This window comes from Chrysochloris asiatica, unplaced genomic scaffold, assembly GCF_000296735.1.
Source record: "Chrysochloris asiatica unplaced genomic scaffold, ChrAsi1.0 scaffold00116, whole genome shotgun sequence".
NCBI classification, from domain to species: domain Eukaryota; kingdom Metazoa; phylum Chordata; class Mammalia; order Afrosoricida; family Chrysochloridae; genus Chrysochloris; species Chrysochloris asiatica.
The window spans coordinates 4,723,234-4,739,670 of NW_006408634.1; the positions used below are offsets into that span (position 1 = coordinate 4,723,234).

The 16,437-nt window shown below is 48.6% G+C and overlaps 1 protein-coding gene across 1 annotated transcript; it reads left to right on the top strand.

Annotated features, from left to right (window-relative positions):
• Positions 1–29: 29 nt before the first annotated feature.
• On the top strand, positions 30–15,884 carry ETFB (electron-transfer-flavoprotein, beta polypeptide). Its single transcript, XM_006868129.1, has 6 exons — positions 30–91; positions 9,055–9,213; positions 9,345–9,503; positions 11,108–11,170; positions 14,310–14,468; positions 15,678–15,884. Exons 1-6 carry the CDS (start codon positions 35–37, stop codon positions 15,846–15,848), a joined length of 768 nt encoding a protein of 255 aa, XP_006868191.1. The 5' UTR covers positions 30–34; the 3' UTR covers positions 15,849–15,884.
• The last annotated feature ends 553 nt before the right edge of the window (positions 15,885–16,437 follow it).

Genomic DNA, 16,437 nt, shown 5'->3' on the forward strand with positions numbered 1-16,437 from the left:
GGGTGTGGAGGCCGTCAGCGGAGGCAGCAGGAAGATGGCGGAGCTGCGTGCGCTCGTGGGTGTCAAGCGGGTCATCGACTTCGCAGTGAAGGTGACCGGGTCCTCCCTTCCCCATCTCCCTGAGCCCCGCGACCGTGTGCTTCCGGGGTCAAGAGTACACACTCTCTCGGGGTCTTTTCGTAACCTCTGACCTCTGGCTACTCTTCCCCTCTCCCCATGCATTAAAAAAAAAAAAAAAAAAAATCACACGTGGGAGTAAAGGAAAGGTCAAGGACCGTAAAGTTCTGACATCGGTCTCTCCTCATTCTGTCCCGGGAACCTCTGGGGTCGTGGTCCCATCACACTATTAATAATCGGGTGCTTTTGTATGAACTGTCAGGGAAGGGGGTCATCGTCCATGTTTAAAACACGGAAAAAGGTCACTCAGCGAGGGAAAAGGAGAGCACAGATCTAATTCGGGTCGCCCTGACTTCTTGCCTCAACTTGTGTTTTGCACACAAGCCAAACTTTCACCCACTCGCCTGCATTCCCTACTAGAACGACTCAGTACCCAAAAGGCGCCCTCCTGGAGGTCAAATCAGGAACAGTGGGAACCCAGAGGAAGGTGCAGTGGACTTGGCATCACAGGTGGTGGTTGTTAGCTGTTCCTGAGCCCACACCTGGGGTTCCCAAGATTCCCTTTCTCCTGGCATAACCGCAACAGGCTGTTTTGATCCGTAGAGTTTTTGTGGGCTGATTTCCAGAAGTCGATCACCAGATCTTTCTTCCTGCCCTCAGCTTGAAGCTCTGCTGAAACCTGTTTAGGGTAGTAGCACCAGGAAGTCCTCCCTGACAGATGGGTGGTCACACTTGAGGTGCATTGAACTGGGACCCGGGAGCAAACTCAGGTCTCCGGTGTGGAAGATGAGAATTTACCACGGAACCACCTACGTCCTTGTAAATTCTCCTGGAAGCGGGAGGGGCAGCGTCTCTGAGGTCCTGGCTTGCCCCAGAGGGAAGCAGGTCTGATCAGAGATGACTAGACCCAGCCCATTAAGCTGGTTTTTCTCAGTATTTCGACCTGGACCCGGTGGAGTATGGTGACTTTGTGTCCATGTCAGACTCCAGTAGCAAACAATGAGCTTACCTCACAGTCCCCAACCTGCCCAGCACAGGACGGGCATCCTGGAGGCCCCGAGTAGTGGAGACTGTAAGCACAAAGGCGGTGTTGGTCATTGATTGCCGCATGAGGAGTTGGCTGGGGCATAGGCAAAGGAGACAGACCCAGGCCTGAACACTTCATAGGCTCCAGGGGGTCGCAAATGGCTGGCCATCAACTATTCTAAATGTTGGTAATTCGAACTTGCCTGTTAGTGCTGCGCAAGAAAGGCCTGGTGATCTACGGCAAAGATTATAACCTTAAGAAATTTCTGGAGCAGTTCTACTGGGTGTCAGCATAAGTCAGCATCAACTCGACAGCAGCCAGCTTGGTGTGGGTGCGAGGTGCTGGGCAATGTGCTAAATCCTCTATAGAGATTTCCCTTTCAATATAGAACCAAGGACACAAGGGTCCTCAAATGGACTGTCACTCATGATGACCCCCTGTGTTTCCCAGCAGATTGGTGCTCCCTGGGGTTTTCAATGACTGGTTTTTTCAGAAGTAGATTGCCAGACCTTTCTTGTGCGATAGTTCCGGGTGGATTGCAACCTTTCCATTTGCTGCCAAGCACATTAACCTTTTACACCACCCTGAGACTCCCTCTGGATATTACGAATCCCGTCAGACAGGTGAAGAGCCTCTGTGTCTTGCCAAACTACCGAGCTACTAATACAATATGTGACAGAGCCAAGACTTAAACCCAGGCTGCTCAGGCTCCAGGGCCCATGCTCTCCACACGTGTCCTCTGCTGCCACTTGGCTTCCTCCAGCCTTTTCCCTGTCTCTTGGCTCCTGGGACTGTCTCATTGTTCCTCGGGGGGAGCCTCCCTCTGCCTATATGGCCTGCCTGGACTGAGATGTCCTTGGTTCTTTCCGTCTCCCCCACAAGGCTCATGGCAGGTCAGGTTAGACTCCCAACACTGGGCCATGTCCAAGGAAGGAGCAGTGAGCCCATCTGAAGGCAACATTGGTACATTTCCCAGTGCCCCAGGCTCCTGCTCCTAACATCCTGTGTCTTCCTGTGGATGTGCTAGCCAATGTCCTTTTCTGAACAAGTCAATGATTCAAGCCCTGCCAACTTCTCATTACCACCTGGCCAGACTCTCGGGTATAGCCGCACTTCACCTTCTTACTCTCCAGCCCCTGTCCGTGTCCTCGCCATTTCAAGCCTGCTCCCTCCTCTCCCACGGAAACCCTTACCCTAGCCTCTGCACTGGCCACCTACTAGCCTCAGAGGTCGTCTATGCTCAGAGCTGACCCTGCTGCTCCTTTCCTGTTCACAGCTCTGCCATGGCTCCCTAGTATCCCCAGCACAAAGTCCCAAACCCGTCAGTCTGGCCTTTAAGATCCTTTATAGTCTAGCATCTACCTGTTTGTCGGTCAGTCCCCTGTGTCCCTCCCTCACCCTTTGTACTTCCAGGACACCAGCCTAGCAGACTGGGCTGGTCCTTTTGTTGTTGCTCTGATTGTGATGAGAACCTACTCACCAAAACATTCGCCAGCACCATGTCCACATTTACAATTCACCGGCATTGAGTACAGTTTTCAGCTTGTAACACCATCGGGCATCCCTGATGGTGCAGTGGGCTAAGTACTAGACTGCTGACCACAGGGCTGATGGTTCAAACCCGCTGTCTGTTCCTGTAAAGATTTACAGCCTCGGAAACCCTATGGGGTAGTTCCGTTCCGCTCTGTCCTACAGGGTCACTGTGAGTCAGAATTGACTCGATGGCAGTGGGTTAGTTGTAGGTGCCACCATTCTTGTCCTTTTTCAAAAGATTTCACTGCTATTAACATAAACTCAAGTTCCCCCCCCTCCAAAGAACTCCCACCCCTGGTAACCATTACTAATCATTGTTGTGATTGTTGGGTGCCACAAAGTCCATTCTGACTCATAGGGACCCTCCCTATAGGATAGGGTAGAACTGCCCCATAGGGCTTCCAAGGCTGTAAGTTATGGCTGGAGCTAAACATTGGGTTAGCTCTGGTAGCGTAGTGGTTACGAATCGGGCTGCGAACCGCAAGGTCAGCAGTTCGAAACTACCAGCTGTTCTGTGGGAGAAAGTTGAAGCTTTCTGCTCCCGTAAAGATTTACAGCCTCAGAAACCCTGTACAGGGTCGCTATGAGTCGGAACTGACTCCATGGCACATAACAACAACAACAAACATTGCGTTAAGCAGCGTGTTAAATGTCGGCCTACTAACCGGAAAGATTGGAGGTTTGAACCCACTAGCCATTCATCGAAGTAAGATATGATCGTCTATTTCAGTAAAGATTTACAGCCTCCGAAACCCATGAGGGCACTCATGCTCTGTCCCATGGGATTGCTGTGAGTCAGAATCGACTTGGTACCAGTGAGTTTTGGTTTGAATGCTTACACATTGCCAGTTCTTTCTCCAAGGCTGCTGGATTTGCACAGCTGATCTTTGGGTGTTTCACTGATGTGCCACTGAGGCCCCTAATGGTTAGCTGAAGAGTTGATGCTTTAACAGTGCTTGATAAAGGCATTGCAGTGAGTGTTACTACACTGCATGGTTCTGACTCATAGGGAGCCTGTGTGGGGTCTCCTCATCTTTCTCCCATGGAGTGCCTGGTGGAATCCAACTGATGACTTTGTGGTTAGCCACCCCACACCTAACCCACTACACTACCAGGGCTCCTGGCCTCAGTGTATGAAACATGGCTAATTGAAACAAAAACAAAACAAATGGGGCAGGCTTCTCATGTCAACCATTATTTCCTGGTTTATATAATTTAATGAACCAGTGTTTCAAGTTGGAAACCAACTGTTGCTTAAATGCCCTTCCGCTGCGAAGTCAGCTGTCAGGGATCCTGGGAGCCAAGCCACTGATCTCCTTTCTGAACCTGGGGACATAACATAGAGTCTAATCAAGAGCAGGCAGGCTTGGAGCCCTGTCTTGATTCAGCTAGTGTGTGAGAGCTCTGGTCTAACTTTGCCGTCTCCAGGGGGAACACATACTTGAAATGATACCTTTTTTTTTTTGAAAAAAACAAGGGATGATAGTCCAAGGGAGAAAGGTGTAACAGTCTGCTTCCATAAAGATTTTCCACTGCTCAGCATACAGATAGGATAGTATGATGAAAGAATACAACCTTCGTAAATAGCTCTCCTGACTTTAAACCTGGGATGGGGGACCTTTTTTTTTCCTGCCAAAATTTATAGCATCATTCACGGGCCCTATAGAAGTATCAACTTTAAAAGTAACCTGCTATATTTGGGCAAATCATTTAATTAACTGACTCCTAATAATGTGTTGTGGAGTCCTGGTGTGGCGCTGTGGGCTAATGCGTCAGACTGCAAAATCGTTTGAACTGCAAGGTCAGTGGTTCAAGCTCACCAGCTGTTCCTTGAAAACCCTATACAGGGTCGCTATGGGTTGGAATCAACTCGACGGCACTTAACAACAACAACGTGTGTTACTATGGATTAATGCTCTGGACCACAAGGTCGGCAGTTCAAATTCACCAGCTGCTCCTTAACAACAACAGTGTTATGCCTGGAACTACAGTTGCTTTGCCGGGGATAGACCAAATGATTTCTCAGGCCTTATATGGCCCAGGACCGGGCAGTGTTTCCTTCCGTTGTGCATAGGGTCGCTATGAGTCAGTACCAACTCAATAGCACCTAACAACAACAACAACAACAACAACATATGGTCTTTGGGCCAGGTGTTACCCAGCCCTGCTTTTAACCCTTCAGTAACCCACTGTTCTGTTTGAATGCCTCTTGGTCTATGTATGGGCTCTTCGTGAACACAATTAAGTGTTCAGGAGATCCATTTTTCACAATGTTACCCTTACTCTGTTATGACCCGCACAAATGCTTTGCATAGTCAATAAAGCACAGGTAAACCTCTTTCTGATAGTCTCTACATTCAGCCAAGATCTATCTGATGCCAGCAGTAATGGGCCTCGTTCCATATCCTCTTCTGAGTCTGGCTTAAATTTCTGGCAGCATTTTGAACCATCTTCAGCAGAATTTTACTTGCATGTGATATTAATGATATTGTTCAATGATTTCCACACTCTGTTGGAATGAGTACAACTATGAGTCTGTTCCAATCAGTTGGCTAGGTAGCTGTCTTCCAAATTTCTTGGTATACACCAGCGCTGCTTGCATTTGTTAAAAGATTTCAATCAGTATTCTGTCAATTCCTAGAGCCTTGTTTTCCACCAATGCCTTCATTGTACAAGTATAGCTTGTACTTCTTCCTTCATTACTATGAGTTCTTGATCGTATACTGTCTCTTGAAATGGCTGAACATGAACCAGTTCTTTTTAATACAGTGACGGACTCTTGTGTATTCCTTCCATCTTCTTTTGATGCTTTCTGTATCATTCAGTGTTTTGCCCAATACAGAATCCTTCAATATTGCAAGGCTAGACCTGAATGTTTTCTTCAGTTATTTCAGCTTGAGAAATGTTGAGCTTGCTCATCCTTTTGGATTTCCTAACTCCAGGTCTTTGTGCATTTCATTATAACACTTGACTTTGTCTTCTAGAGCGGCCCTTTCAAATCTTCTGTTCAGCTCTTTTACTTCCTCCTTTCTTTCATTCACTTTAGCATCTCTATGCTGGAGAGCAAGTTTCAGAGTTTTTTCTGATATCCATTTTGATCTTTATTTCCTGTCTTTAATTTCTTGTATGATATCTTTGATGTCATCCCACAACTCTTTTGGTCTTTGGTCATTTGTGTGTAATGCATCAGATCTGTTCTTGAGATGGTCTCTAAATTCAGGAGGGATATGTTCAAGGTCATGTTTTGTCTCTTGTAGACTTGTTTTAATTTTATTCAGCTTCGGTCTGAACTTGTCTGTGAGTAATTGATGGTCTGTTCCAGTCTGCTCCGGCCTTGTTTTGGCTGATGAAATGCAGCTTCTCCACTGTCTCTTCCCACAGATGTCGTCTGTCTGAATCCCGTGCATTCCACCAAATGAGGTTCATGTATATGTTGTTTTAAAAAAAGCTATTATTAATGAATAAGTCATTGGTCTTACAAAATCCTATCCTACGATCTCCAACATCATTTCTATCACCAAGGCGATATTTTCCAACTTCTGATCCTTCCTCTTTGTATCCAAATCACCAGTAATTATCAATGTGTCTTGATTGTATGTTTCATCAGTTTCAGACTGAGGAAGGGGGCAGAATTCTTCAATTTCATCGTTACAGACTTTAGTGATTGGTGCTTAAATTTTAATAATAGTGGTAATAATTTGTTCTTGTAAGTGTATGGATGTTATCTGATCACAAATAACATTGTACTTCAAGATGGATCTTGAAATGTTCTTTTTGACAATGAATGAGTTGCCATTCCTCTTCCCTTCACAGCATAGTAAACCACATGATTGTGAGATTCTAAATGACCAGTACTCATTCATTTCAGCTCACTAATGCCTGGGATATTGATCTTTATGCATTTAATTTAATTTTTTGACAATTTGCAATTTTCTTAGAGTCATACTTCGTACATTTCACGTTCTGATTATTAAAGAATGTTTGCAGCTGTTTCTCCTCATTTTAAGTTGTGCCCATCAGCAAATGAAGGTCCTCAAAGCTCCTTCCACATCATTAAGGTCAAGTCAATTTTGAATAGGCAGCTCTTCCCAGTTGTCTTTTGAGTCCCTTCCAACCTGAGGGACTTACCTTCCGGCATTGTATTGAACAGTTCTCTGCTACTATTTGTAAGGTTTTTAGTGGCTAGCCTTTCAGAAGACGTCTGCTGCTTCTTCTAGTCTGTCTTAGTCTGGAAGTTCTGCTAAAACCTGCCCATGATGGGTAACCCTACTGGAACTTAAAAGGGTGAAAGAACACAACCTCGGCACACACCTTTTCTAACTTTAAAGCATTCAGTGGTCCCTTGCTTCGTTCGAATGACTGCCTCATGAGCACAATTAAGTGTTGTGAATACGCATTCTCTGCAATGTTGCCCATAGATTGTCACGCACCACACAATCGAAAGCCTTTGTGTAGTCAGTAAAGCACAGGTAAACAGCTTTCTGATATTCTCTGCTTTCAGCCACGATCCATTTGATGGCAGCAGTGATATCCCTCGTTACAATTCCTTGTCTGAATCCAGCTTGAACTCTGGCAGTCCCCTGTCAATGTACTGGTACAGTGATTGTAGAATAATCTTCAGCAATATTTTACTTGCATGTGATATTAATAATATTGTCCAGTGATTTCCACACTCCATTGGGTCACCTCTCTTTGGAATGGATACAAATATGGCTCTCTTCCAGGCAGTTGGCCTTCTAGATTTTCTGGCATAGACAATTGAGTGTCTCCAGTGCTGCATCAGTTTGTTGAAAGATTCCCATTTGTAGTCTTATCCATTTCCAGAACCTGGTTCTTTGTCAGTGCCTTCAGAACACCTTGGACGTCTTCCTTCTGTACCGTTGGCTCTTGATATGTTACCTCTTGAAATGGTTGAACACTGACCATGTCTTTTTGATACAGTGACTCTGTGTATTCCTTCCATCTTTTGATGCTTTCTGCATCATTCAATATTTTGCCCAGAGAACCCTTCAATGTTTCAATTCGAGGCTTGAATTTCTGCCTTACTTCCCTCAGCTTGAGAAATTCTGAGTGTGTTCTTCCCTTTGGGGTTTCTAACTCCAGATCTTTGTACATTTCATTATAATGTTTTTGGTTTGGGGTTGGTGACCATTAAGGTCATGAAATCAACTTAATGGGTCAGCATTTTTGCAAAAAAAACTTTTATAAAAATGTCAGTAGAGCATATATTGTTGTTGTTATGTGCGGTGGCGTCGGTTCTGACTCAGCAACCCTGTACAGGGTTTCCGAGGCTGTAAATCTTTACGGAAAGCCTCATCTTTCGCCTGCAGAACAGCTGGTAGTTTTGAACTGCTGACCCTGAGGATAGCAGCCCGAATCGTTACTACGCTACCAGAGCTCCTTAGAGCATATATGTTGTTGTTATTGTTGTGTGCCTTGGAGTCGGTTATAGCAAAGGTAAATATTGTGCGCTGAACGTTATATATTGAAGAGGTGTTATAATTATATGTAAATATCTGGCACATAGCTCTAATACTTGTCTGTCAATGTGTTGTATGTACTGTGGTGGCTTCCAGTTGCTGAGATGCTGGAAACGATGCCACTGGTATCTCAAATACAAGCAGGTTCCCCCGTGGTGGACAGGTTTCAGCGGAGCGCCCAGACTAAGACAGACTACGGAGAAAGGTCTGGCATTAGCTAGTGAACACCCGGTGAATCACAGTATTAGCGGAGACCTCCACTTGTTTACTTTGGACGGATCACCAGGAGGGACTGTCACGTTTGGTAAAGCGGAGGGCAAGCGAAGGCGACAGAAGCGGTCACAGAGACAGATTGCCTGCGTGGTTTATGAACTCAAACATACCAGGATGACGAAGAGGGCCCAGGGCCAGCCAGTGTTTCCTTTTGTTACATAGTCTTCATGAGTCGGGGCTGAGGCGACAGCATCTTAGACTTCGATCAGAAATGTGTTTCTCCCATGTGAGTTCTAGTATACAAAACCGTGACAACTACTCTTTGAAGTACCTTGTAAGTGTCCACAGAGTATGGGCGAGTATGTGAAATGGCGCACCTTTAGCCTGCGAATTCTAACCATTCTGTCCCTAGAGCTCTGTGACCCTGGAAAGACCCTGCCCTACGAACCCTGTGTGTGGGGGGGCGGGGAGAGTGGGGTTGCCCCCTAATCCAGAGGGGTTTATGGGCTTGACTTCTAGAGCCCAGTAGGCGGGGCTTTCCTGCCCCTGAGGTGGTGAGTGGGCGTGGCCCCAGAGTCTTGTGGGCGGGGCTTGTGATGTGATCTGGGAGGGAGGGATAGGTGAGCAGGTAGGTCGGGTCTGTGCCCCATGACCCCACTCCCTCTCCTCCTGGCTCTTACGCAGATCCGGGTGAAGCCGGACAAGGCTGGCGTGGTCACAGATGGTGTGAAGCACTCCATGAATCCTTTCTGTGAGATCGCAGTAGAGGAGGCGGTGCGGCTCAAGGAGAAAAAGCTGGTGAAAGAGGTCATAGCTGTCAGCTGTGGACCTGCGCAGTGCCAGGTGCTGGTGGGGGGAGAAGGGGCCTGGGCGGGATCTGGAGGCCTGGACGCCTTGAGGGAGGAGTGGCTGGGGATCAAGACTCCAGGGTCCCTCTGACCACCGAAGCTAAATGGAGGTCCTCCCCGTGGCAGGAGACCATCCGCACTGCTCTGGCCATGGGCGCAGACCGAGGCATCCACGTGGAGGTGCCGGCCACGGAGGCCGATCGCCTGGGTCCTTTACAGGTGGCCCGGGTCCTGGCCAAGCTGGCTGAGAAGGAGAAGGTGAACCTGGTGCTGCTGGGCAAGCAGGTGGGTGTGCCCAGTTCCCCCGCCACGTCCCTGCTTAGGAGGTAGCCCCAGCCCAGGGCTGTCAGACATGCATGCTGACTGAGCTGAGCAGTCAGAGTCTGCTCTGAATGTTCGAGAGCGCCCTCTGATAGAGGGTCTCCTGAGTGCAGTTGAAAGAGGTTGAGGACGATGGCCCATGTGGACACTGGGAGCCAGGCCTGTGGAGACTGAGAGGTGAGGCCAGCAGAGAGAAAATGTGGGAGGGAGGGGCTTGATCCCAGGGAGGCTGAAGGGAGTTGGCGGGGACTGGGGGTACCTTGGTAACTCCAAGGCTGTGGGAAACCCTACTGCAGTCTGGCTAGAGAACCGCCCCCTGGGTAGTGCTAGCAGTGTGTGCTAGACTTCTAACAGAAAGGCAGGTAGTTCAAAACCACCGAACAACAGCAAAACCATGGAAGAAAAATCTGGCAATTTGCTCCAATGAAGATTACAAAACCGCACTGCCAAACAGTCTAGTGTGATTCAGGGAACCTAGAGCGCGGAGGAGAACTGCCCCACAAGGCTTCTCAGACTTTATTTATGAAAACAGGTTGTCTCACCCTACCCCACCCCCGCCCCGCGAATGGCCGGTGGGTTCAAACCACCGACCTTTCCGTTAGTAGTCCAACGCTTAACCCACGGCGCCTCCCATGAAGATGACTGCCAAGGAAATCCCTGTGGGGCCGTTCCACGCCTTCATTGGTGGGGTCACCACGAGTTGCAGTGGGGATAAAGTTGCAGGGGTCCCTGGATCAGGGTATTGGCAGCTGGGTGTATTGAAGCCCCCTGCACTTGCTGGTGGGTAATCCTACTTTGACCTGGTGGTTTGGGGCAGTTCTGGGAGCGTGCCCGTCAGAGCACCCTCTGTGGTACATGTCAGCAGCACAACTCATACTGGTTTAGCTAAAACACAAAGGTCTAGGCTCCCATAAGATCAGGTTCAGGGCCACGCGTGAGCCCCAGGCGCCGCCCATCTGTGTTGGTTTAGCTAGTATCTTCTCACTCACATCCCACCTGCCTAGCGTCCCTAGCAGGAGTCCTGGGGTGGTGCCCACGGGTTAATAATGCAGGACTGCAAAATCAGTTTGAACTGGAAGGTCAGCAGTTCAAGGTCACCAGTCGCTCTTCGGAAACCCTGTACAGGGTCACTATGAGTCGGAACAGATTTGAAAGCACTTAACGACAACAAGCAACCCCGGTTCCCCGAGTGCCTGACACATCTTAAGTGAATAAGAGATTGGGAATGGGGGTATGATGTCAGGTGCCCTCCTGGGCCACTGGTCACCTTGCCACTCTTCTCTAGGGCTAAGTGGGGGAGTTGTTCTTGACTGGGACTCAGCAAACTGTGGCCCATGGCCACCATTTGTTTGCATAAATAAAGTTTTATTGACACAGCCATATCTGCTCATGTACTATTGTCTGGTTGCCTTCCAGCTACAACAGCAGACTTCAGTAGTTGTGACAAGAGACCCTCACTCAGCGCCTGAAGTATTTACCGTCACATCCAGTAGAGAATAAATTTGCCCACCACTGCTGTGGACAAATGTGAGACGCCCCATCAAACAATCTTCTCTTTACCTACTCAGGCCATTGACGATGACTGTAACCAGACAGGGCAGATGACGGCTGGACTGCTGGACTGGCCACAGGTGAGGCACATGTGCTTTGGGCAGAAGGTAGGCGCTTTCCTACCAGCTCCAGCAGAACTCGTGGGTGGCTCTTCATTGGTTCACTTCGAGTCACATGCCCATTCCTGAACCAATCACTGTCTTAGTTACTGTAGTTCCCTAACGCTGTGGTAACAGAAATACCACAAGTGCATGCCTATCACCATGCAAATCTGTTCTCTCACACTTGAGGCGCCTAGAAGCCCAAGTTTAGGGCACCATTTTTACAGCCTGAGGGTTGGCAAGAATCTGGAGCCAGACCACGGAGCACAGACACCAGCTTTTGGATGAAGCAGCAGTGGGTGACAACGGTCACATTATTCTGCCTCTCTCTGCCTTCAGCTTTCCTCATCTGTAAAATGGGCATAATAGCATTTATCTCATAGGGTGGTCGGGAGGATTTGATGGTGTAGCATGTTTAAAAATTGGGTTGAACACATCCTCACTGTTCCTACCAGGAGTCCTGGTATGGCATTGTAGGGTAAGCACTGGACTGCTACCCGCATGGTTAGTGGTTCAAACCTGCCAGCTAACTCCTCGGAAACCCTATACAGCATCGCTATGAGTCGGAGCCAGTGCAACATAACTTAACCACAATAGCAACATTGTTATCCATAGAGGTGGCTCAGTGGTAAGAGTTCCTACCTTCCATGTAGAAGACCCAGGTTCGATTCCTAGCTAGTACACCTCCAGCGCAGCCACTACCCGTCTGTCAGTGGAGACTTGTTTATTGCTGTGAGGCCGATTAGGGTTCAGTGGAGTAGGATGAAAGTTCAGGCATTCTGCTTTCCGAAACTCAGCCAGTGAAAATCTTGTGCATCACATGGGACCAACTCAGCGGCAGTAACGGCCAGGATTATTTAAGGAGCCATCGCTGCAAGACTTGGAAGTGGTAAGTTGTACCTGGGCTTCCAGAAAGAAATCAAACCACCCTCCCCGAGATTTTTGAAATTTCTTTCTGTGGTTTCCTCTTGTTTTTTGCTTTATTAGTATTATTGTTCATTAAAGGTTTTCTTACGAGTAATAAAATGAATAAAACCAGAATTCATCTTTAAAAACAGAAACCAATAACCTCTAGTTATGAAATGTAGGTTTACAGAGCAGATCATCTGTTTTAGTTTTAAAAAGTCATTTACTTCATGTCATTAATGACTACAGTCCCCTCCATATACCATCAATTAACAGTATTCACCTCTCCTCACTTTAGCTCTCGGCACTTCGCCCTGTGTCTCCTGCTCCCTTCATTTTCCCTCTGCCAACCACCCGCTTGTATATTGCCTGCCCCATCACCCAAGTTAACAAGTGCCTAGTGATAAGAACTGGACTGGGAACCACAAGGTCCATGGTTCGAGCCCACCAGCCGCTCCATGGGAGAAAGATGTGGTTGTCTGCTCCCTTGCAGATTTCAACTCGATGGCACGTTAACAACAACCCTACCCAGTGACTCCTTCTCCTTTCCCTCCCACGCATGGTGTAACCACCATAAAATGTTTCTTTTAGCAAGAAAATCTTTTCTTAACTTTTTACAATAGTGGTCTTCTACAATGTTTGCCCTTTTGTGACTGACTGAAGTCCAAATCTATCTCTTACTATGAAATGGACCATTGTTGGTGTTGTAAAGTGCTGTTGAGTCAGTTCCGCCCATAGCGACCCTGTATAGGATTTCCAAAGAGTAGCTGGTGACCTGGAACCACCAACCTTGTGGTTCAAATGACTTTGCAGTCCAGCGTGTTAGCCCACTAAATGGACTATGTTGTTGTTAAGTACCATGGAGTCGGTTCCGACTCATAGCGACCCTGCACAGGGTTTCCGAGGCTGGAAATCTTTACAGGAGCAGAATGCCTCATCTTTCTCCTGCAGAATGGCTGGTAGTTTCAAACAGCTGACCTTGAGGTTAGCAGCCTGATTCATAACCACTACGCTAGATCTCTTTAAATATTTTATTGTGTTTTTGGTGAACGTTTATAACAGCAAATTGGTGCCCATTTGAAAGTCTCTACCAAGTTGTTCCGTGATGTGAGTTAACTTTTCCCAGTGAATCATCCTTCTCTTTAGATGCCTTCTGGTTGTTCCATTTCCAGTACTCTAGGTTCCCTGCTCCTGCGTCTTCTCATCTTTGCTTTAGCCCATTTGCTTTTCTAACTTGAAGCCTGTAGGTCAGTGTGGTCATTAAGGTTTGTGTCAGCTTGGCTGGGCTTGTATTCTCAGTGATTTGGCAGTTAAGTGTAGTCGAGTTGGTCCCAGCTCACAGTGATCCTGTGTAGGGTTTCCAAGGAGCGGCTACTGAGTTTGAACCACCAGCCTTGCGATCCAGTGTTTAGTCTACAGAGCCCCCCCAGGACGAGACCTAATACAATGTAATGACTTAATGCAATTCCCATGAGGAGACCTAATGCAATGTAATCATCCCCATGGTGTGATGTGATATGAGCAGCCCTGATCTGGTGTAATTGTCCTCTGTGTTGTAAATTCTCTCTTCTGTGAGGCTAATGAGGCCAGATGCAGTCTGTAGGACTGAGTCAAGTTCACAGGAGAGATAAAGCAATTAAACAGGCAAAGAGCTCAGAGGGACCAACTAGCACTAAGAGAGAGGAACTGGGCGTGGACCCGGGCTCCTTACACTAGATCTAGAGGAAGACCCATGGAGATCTCAAAGGACTGCTGCCAGGAGACCAGGAAAAGAACTCCAATTCTCTGAATTTGGATGTCTAGCTCCTTAACTGTGAGAGGAATCGTTTTCTGTGTGAAGGCGCCCTCTTCTGGTACTTGTGTTACAACAGCTAGAGAACACTAGCTTCTCAGCCTGGAACCCGCTCTTCTTAACACTTTGACTCATGCCGGCGCGCGGTCAACAGTGGACTCATAAAGATAGCTTTGTGCCTGAAGGAGCCCTGGTAGCTCAACCGCTAGCTCCGTTGCTAACAGGAAGGTCAGTGGTTGGACTTCGCCAGCCACTTGGTGGGAGAAAGACCCTGCGGCCTGCTCCTATAAAGGTCCCAGCCTTGGAAGCCCTCTGGGGCAGTCTCTTCTACCCTGTAGGCTCACCACGAGTCAGAATCGTGCACCCCCACCCCCCAACAACAAGTGTGCCTGACCTGAATTAGTCTCACCCACTCCCCAGGGCACGTTCGCCTCCCAGTTGACGCTGGAGGGGGACAAGGTGAAAGTGGAGCGGGAGATTGATGGAGGCTTGGAGACCCTACGCCTGAAGCTGCCCGCTGTGGTGACCGCTGACCTGCGGCTCAACGAACCCCGCTACGCCACGCTGCCCAACATCATGGTGAGCACTTGGCAGGGCGGGCCCGCCAGGACCTCACTGGTCCAATGTTTCCCTGGTGGTCAGAGGGGGAGGCAAGTAGGAAGGGGTTACCGGCTCACCCTGGCTGACAGGAAGCTAACAGAAGGGAGAGCCCTGGGGGCACAGAGGGCACTGAGGGCGGCGTGTTGGGTTACTAACTGAAAAACTGAACGTCAATGACTCGAACCTATCAGCCACTCCATAGGAGCAAGGCAAGGACGTGTGCGTCCTCCCAGCAGCGTTGGGAATGCTATGGGGCAGTTCTGCTCAGGTCTGTCCAGTCGCTTCGAGCAGTGAGTCGGGGCCAGGAGGTGCAACATGGCAGGAGAGAGTCTCCGAGAAGAGGCAGGAGCGCTGGTAGTGCAGTGGGGGACAAGGTCGGCTGTTAGAACCTACCGGCTGCTCAGAGGCCATCTGCAGCCTCCTGGATTGCAGCCTGAGAAACCCTGTGGGCCTCTGAGAGTCTCAGTGGACTGGACAGTAACAGCTTTGGTTTTGGTTCCATTTGAGTTTAGCCGACAGGACTTTAATAGACAACCAAAAGGGCCCCTTTTCATTCGAGCCAGTGGGAAAAGTTCATTGGTTAATCTTGGCCCCATAAGGAGGATTCGTTAGGGCCTCTTGGTTCATTAGGGAAGGAAGGCTCCCTTCCTGATCTTTGTCTCCAGGAAAGAATCATTAAGTACTCTTGGCTAATAAGGCCGGGTTTAGGTGACTCTAGGCTAACAGGAAGAATTCACCGATCATCATTGCCGGCAAAGTGGGGTCACTGGCTTGTCTCAGCCAAGGGGGAGGAGTCCGTAAGTCATCCCAACCAATAGGAGGGTTTACTTGGGTCTTATCAACCAATAGGGAGGGTTCTATGGGTCCTATCGGCCCAAAGTCCACTGAGTAGTTACCACCAAAAGGATGGGTTCACCAGTCCATTCCTACTGGTTAAGAGCTGACCAGGGCAGCCGACTAAAGGTCTGTGGTAGTATGAACCAGGTTATCCCAGCCAACAGGAATTGTCCTCAGCAGGTGTGGCCCTGTGTGCGGGAGAGTGCGTAGGTCCAGAAGGAGTCAGCCGTGGGAATGACTGCAGACGTGGGTCTCGTGGGAAGGAGGCTTTAGGCGTCCTGGGCAGCAGGTGGGGTGGGGGCTTCAGCTTTGTCTTCAGCCGCCCTGTGAACCGTGGCCTCCCCTATGCAGAAAGCCAAGAAGAAGAAGATCGAGGTGATCAAGGCGGGGGACCTGGGCGTGGACCTGACCTCCAAGCTCTCTGTGGTTAGTGTGGATGACCCACCGCAGCGCTCAGCCGGCCTCAAGGTGGAGACCACAGAGGACCTGGTGGCCAAGCTAAAGGAGATCGGGCGGATCTGAGCCCCCTTCCTGAAACTGCAATAAAGCCATGACTCTGTCTGATAGTGGTCTCTGTCCCCTCATTCCCTGGAAGCCCGTTCTTTGATTCATTCAACAAACATTTATGCAAACCTCCTGTTTACCAGGCCCTGTGCTGGGCGATGCAGGGGACCCAGGTGAGTGGCATCAGTCCCTGCCCTTGAGAAGCTTCCAAATTGAAGAGGAAACAGACATGGGCCAAGGTGGCCATATTGCAGATGGTAAATGTCATGGAGACGGCATTGGACACTTGGGAAAATCTAGTTGGGACACATGGCTTAGCCTGTGGGGTCAAAATAGACTTCTCAAAGAAGGACATCTAAGCTGGGTCTTATATATTTTTAATAAAATCTTACTGCGTTTTCTATGAAAGTTTCTGCCACAAATTAGGTTTCCATTTGACAGCTCCTACACAAATTGTTAGTGACATCAGTTACATTTTTGATAGTGTATCACCATTCTCTCACGTTGCATCTGGTTCTTCCCACTTAAGCCGAGTCTTTAATTAAAGACCGATGGGGCTGAGGTAGAGGGCTTTTCTCCACAAAGTGTTTGCTGAGGTCCTCACGTG